At 31.4% G+C, this 5,676-nt stretch overlaps 1 protein-coding gene across 1 annotated transcript; it reads left to right on the top strand.

The window, feature by feature from the left end:
• Positions 1 to 229: 229 nt before the first annotated feature.
• sumo (SUMO protein) lies at positions 230 to 3,739 on the top strand. The gene is made up of 3 exons (NM_001247905.2): positions 230 to 356; positions 3,264 to 3,413; positions 3,495 to 3,739. Exons 1-3 carry the CDS (start codon positions 273 to 275, stop codon positions 3,576 to 3,578), a joined length of 318 nt encoding a protein of 105 aa, NP_001234834.1. The 5' UTR covers positions 230 to 272; the 3' UTR covers positions 3,579 to 3,739.
• Positions 3,740 to 5,676: the final 1,937 nt, after the last annotated feature.

The raw sequence follows: 5,676 nt of genomic DNA on the forward strand, positions 1-5,676 counted from the left end.
CACCACGGAATTCAAATATATTATTAAATATAGTTTATAATTTTTCCTACTCTCAGCGTCCCCCACTCGCGATATGAAAATGCCACGTCATCCTTGAACATTTTTGCACCGTCAATTTCGTAGATTGAACCTTTTCGCGCGTGGAAAGCTCATAGCAGAGAAAAACGAACGCTCACCGTATTAAAGGGAGGAGACCTTCAGCCTTTAGGTATTTTGCTTTGAAGAATTATCTCGGGCGGGAGAAGAAGAAGAATTAGTAAAGTGTGATCATAATGTCTGCTAGCGGCGGCACCGGAGATGAAGATAAGAAGCCTAATGATCAGATGGTTCATATCAATCTCAAGGTTAAGGGTCAGGTATAAACATTTATGTCGTTTTAATTTTTTGTATGTATGGTATTCTAATATCTTTACTCTGTGTGTATTTGGTCTCATATGTACTACTATTTTCGTGTTCATTGTAGTCTTTTTTGTGATTAGGTTTAGTTTTTAAAATAATTGAATGGAACGTTTTGTTTGGAATGAATGCAAGGATGAGAAACTGCGATTTCGCGGTTCACATTTGGCATAACACGTGAATATGCCTTTTAACTTGGGTTCAATATATGTTTGCTCTCTAAGATGTCTGTGTAGACACTTGTAAAGTTCGAAAGTGATACACGTCATACATGACATATATGTAGGATATCAGGTAGGATGTGAGTAGGATGTGAATTGTCACGTAGCATGTCAAGTAGGACATGTGTGTATTTATTTAATTCTATACAAATATAAGTGTATACTTGTTTATATGGCATAGATGCCAGATGAGATTAAGTTAAAGGGTATGTTTATGCAGGACACCTTTTGTATTTTTTTAACAACTCCTAGTAGTCATGTTATCATAGTATTTATAGATGATAAAATTCTACATTCAATTTGCATGTGATTTGTTGATACATGATCAATCATCAAGTTTATTGGATTGGTCAGTTTTTCATGAATTTGCATTCTGGCAGACTGGGAAGTTTTATTACAAATCAATAAACTCTGAACATTGACTAAAATTTAGATGTTTAATAAAGATCTTACAAAATTTTATACTTTGTAGATCACAACTTACTGTACATAAATGGATAAATGCAGTTTGAATTATCATGGCTTGCCTCTTTACAATTGTATTCTCATTTTGATAATGTTTGACAATTGTCATGAGTATAACTCATGAGCATGACTTGGAATGAATAATCAGCTGTTTCGAAATGATCCAAAGCTCCATGTAATTGGATTATTTGTCTTAGAGTTGCTATTGGGTCAATGATTCCTACACTTTCTTTTACTCTGGTGTACCTTGAATCTGTAAGTTAACATTGGCATATGCACAAAATCAAATTTAAAGCATCATATTGGTTTTTCAAATATTGAAACCCAGAGTTATAAGGAACGCGCTTAAAGCAGCAGCCCCTGCACTTTTGTTTCCTGAAGCGAGGCAACATTGAAAAAGCAAAGCGCAAGAAAAGCGAAAGCATGAAAAAGCGTGCTTAATTTGAAAAAGCGCTAATTAGGTTTTTTTTGAAAAAAATTGTTAGTTTTTTTTTTCAAGAAAAAATTCTGAAATCCTTACGCGACTTCACATACCTCTGTCGCGACTTCAAATTTATTTTTTGACTGCTGCGAGGCTGAGATGGCTGCTGCAAGTTCTCTTCTTCTCTTCTTCTTTGCGACTGCTCTGCTACTCTTTTTTTTCAATTTTTGGTTGCAGCCAGGCTGCTCTTCTTCTTCTCTTCTTCTCTGCGAGGCTGCTGCGACTAATTCTTTTGTGATTTAATCATGTTTTTGCTTTATATGTTATGACTTATGAGGATTATTAACTATCTATTACTTTTAATCTAAGCATTTATTACCTCTATTCAGTTATTTGATATTTTTTAATTTTTATACTAAATATCTCTTTACTTAAAAAAAAGTGCGCCCCTCGCTTATGTGAAGCGATCACTCGTCGCTTTTTTCCGTTTCTCGCTTCCCAAAACACTGTTGAAAGCTTTAAGTTGTAAAAAAACATGTTTTTGGGTAGTTGTCAAATATGTTCCATTTTATGCTCATGAATTTCAGGTGTTGGCAAATTGTCAAATATTATTTATCTTCCCTATTTATTTTCAACTTTGTTCACTATACATTGTAAGCTGCATCATTAAGTAACATACATGTGTTATTGCCTAGTTATAAGGTTTTTTGATTTCCATCTAAGAAATGATTGATTCTACAGCATGAGAACATATCCTTTTGATGTGGGAAGGTTGCAGTTATTAATTGGACATGTGAATAGGATGCTAGGGATGGAAGTGTGGTATTTTAGGTGTGGGTAGTACTGGTAGCTTGAGTAAGGCAATGATGAAGTAAAGTGATTGTTTGCCTGTAGAGATAACCAGGAGAGGGGATTTAGTATGGCAGAAGACATATCTTATGCTCTGTATGTTCTGTGATAGCACGAATACAATTTGGCATCTTTTGGCCTGTTTTTGGGTGAAGTTGTTCAGTGAACAACCTTAGCGACTCTATGGATGAAAACATGCATACCAACTTTAACATGATCAAGGATAACATGTTATCACTGAATGGCTGAATGCAGTTCCATACATAATGCAACTCCATCCATTAGTTAATGCCCATACATATTAAAGAGGGAAAAGATGACCAACAAACCCTCTGTGTATGAATATTGTTGTTGCAAACTTCTTGGTGGTCTTCTATATCCTCATTAATGTCATTGGTATAGCAAACTCCATGCGTTGTATGTTCAGTATTATTTATGATGGTAAGTGTAATCTCCTTCTACTGTACATCCTCTTGGGCTGGATAAATAGCTTCAATACTTTTTGATATTGTACTATGGTTGCTGATACTATGTCCAATGGTTACAAGTTCTTGAGGTGGAACAAGTATTGTCATTGTTTTGCTTATGTAAGATTAACCTAGCATCTTTGCGTGGATCAGTGATTGCTTGAAGCTTCCTAGCTCAAATGTGACCAATGATTACAGTCTAACTACATATAGTTGTATTACAGCTTGAGGCCTCTGCCTCTGTGGTACCTGTACCCATGTGTAAAATAGACTTTACTCTTCAGTTGACTTAACTTTGGTTTGTTTTTAGACACCTTATTCTCCCTTGACCGAAAAAAGGTGGAAGATATAGTTTGACTAAGAAGATGGAATTGTTGAGGGGCCAGTTTCATATAGAATCGTGTATCTTTTCTCATGGTACTCGACATCAATTATTACATGCAGGATGGGAATGAAGTTTTTTTCAGGATCAAACGTAGCACACAGATGCGCAAGCTCATGAATGCTTATTGTGACCGGCAGTCAGTGGACATGAACTCAATTGCATTCTTATTTGATGGGCGCAGGCTTAGGGCAGAGCAAACTCCTGATGAGGTATTGAAACATTTCACACTTGTTTTGCTTTTACCAATGTATGTTCAAATCTCACATTCTTTTCTTTAATTGTTGAAATAGCTGGAGATGGAGGAGGGTGATGAAATCGATGCAATGCTACATCAAACTGGAGGCAGTTGCTGCACTTGTTTCTCTAATTTTTAACTTGGTTTATGTTAGTAGATTGTTTAGGGTAATACTTTCAACTCCCTCATCTGCTCTAAGATGGGTAAATTTATGAATGTTTAGTTTTCAGTATTAGATGATGACACTACTAAATGGTTCAATTTTCATGGCATTTGTAAAAGTTTACTCTTAATATGGTTTCAGATGGTGTCTTGCAGCTCACTTTGCCTTATTATATTTCATACACCTCGTAATATTGTACATTAAATTGTGCAAAAGCCGAAAAATACGTTTCGGCTGCTATTCCTCTTGCAAAACCCCGTATGGTTGATTGGATGTGCTTGGAAAGCCAATAGTGACTATTGAAGCAGTAACCTATGCAACCCATCGTGAGAAGCTTAAAGGGCATCCTAACCTACCCTCTATTTTACTCTCTCAATATAAAGTTTTCTATTTTTCAGACAATTAATTTCAATCCATTTCTCTATTTTATACTCAAAAATGAGTCTTATCTTTCTCTTCAATATTATATTATTATTTTTATTTTCTTATTTCATATTATAAATAATCTCTCTTTTAGTAAATAATTATCCTATAATCTTTATAATTTTCGTGTAATATAAATTTTATTCTGTTCAATTTTCATTAAATATAAATTATATTTTATTCTAAATTTTTAAATAAAATAAATTACAACAAATATTATGTATAATACATACTAACAAACAATGCAAATAAAAGTGAAATCATTGATAAATACAATTACATAATATTACATTTGCATAAATACTTGACTTTCATTACTATTATGTTGCTCCCATAATACTTTATTAATGCATGACAGTTCAAAATGAGTAATTCTTTGTCCATTTTTTTTTATGTGTAGCTAAAAAATATTTAAATTAACAATTTTATCTTGTATCAAATTATTTTGAGTACTAATTTAATTCCCCTATTCCATTTTGAACTATAGCAAAAAGTATTTTCATGCTCATTAAAAAGTGTAGCTTAATAGTTTATCACTATAACATAAAAGTAGATTGTTTGAATTATCATGTAGATTTTGTGTATTCTTCATATTGAAAGATAATTACTCTTTCCGTTTAAAAAATAATGGTCTAGTTTGACTTGGAACGGAGTTTAAGTAAAAAAAGAAGACTTTTTAATCTTGTGGTTCTAAATTAAAGTTATATCAGATTTACCAAAATGCCCTTTGATCTAGTGGTCTTAAATATGTCACGTGGAAAGTTAAAGTTAAAATATTGCCAAAAAAGGGTGATTCTTTTTTAAACAGACTAAAAAGGAAATATGGTCCTTTTTTAAACGGAGGAAGTATAATTTTAAGGTAAATATTTAAAGTAACATTTAAAAAGAATTTGTTAATTTGGGATGAAAATAGTATACTTATAAATAGTATGTTTTTTTAGATGTTATATTACTTAGATAATAATTCAACTATTAAAAACTTAAGTATAGTCTCATATAATATAATTAATATTAAAATAATTTAAAATTACATATTTTCTGTGACGATTTTTTAGAAAAATAATATAAAATCATTAATTCGGATAAAATAATAATTTATCAATAATATGTTTTTAGATGTTATATTATATTAGACAATTAATTATAAATAATAAGACTTAATTAACGAATACAATGAAAATAATATTAAAATAATCAAAAAGTGAAATAGAGAGGTGAATAGTAGTTCTCCATTAGAGAGTAAAATGAAGAGGGATTGGAGAGTCCATTCTCTATTTTACTCTCTAAATATAGAGAATAAAGAATAAAATAGAGGTGGGTTGGAGATGATCAAAATTAGAGTCCCTCTTTAAAAACATGTCAAATCGGATTAATAAATTTTAGTCTATCATTCTGTTCACTTTTGAAAAAGAAAATAATGACAGTGAATTTATTATTTTATCCATATAAATTATAAAGTGAATGAATTGAAACTTTAAGAATTTCAAGAAATTTTACTTTTTTAAAAGTAATAAATTGAGGATATAATATGTAATATTTTTTATTTTTTCTTAATTTGTTAAAATGGATAAATAATTTGGGACAATTAAAAAAAATGCACAAGTAATTAGGGATGGAGGGAGCAGTTTGAATTTGGAAATATAGTTGATTA

This window comes from Solanum lycopersicum, chromosome 9 (assembly GCF_036512215.1).
Source record: "Solanum lycopersicum chromosome 9, SLM_r2.1".
NCBI lineage: Eukaryota > Viridiplantae > Streptophyta > Magnoliopsida > Solanales > Solanaceae > Solanum > Solanum lycopersicum.

Bases quoted from the DNA above. Each gene is read 5' to 3' on its own strand.
- sumo (NM_001247905.2), top strand. From the start codon at position 273: ATGTCTGCTAGCGGCGGCACCGGAGATGAAGATAAGAAGCCTAATGAT. The intron at 357-3,263 runs GTATAAACATTT...TATTACATGCAG, and splicing joins ATCTCAAGGTTAAGGGTCAG to GATGGGAATGAAGTTTTTTT. The intron at 3,414-3,494 runs GTATTGAAACAT...TTGTTGAAATAG, and splicing joins CAGAGCAAACTCCTGATGAG to CTGGAGATGGAGGAGGGTGA.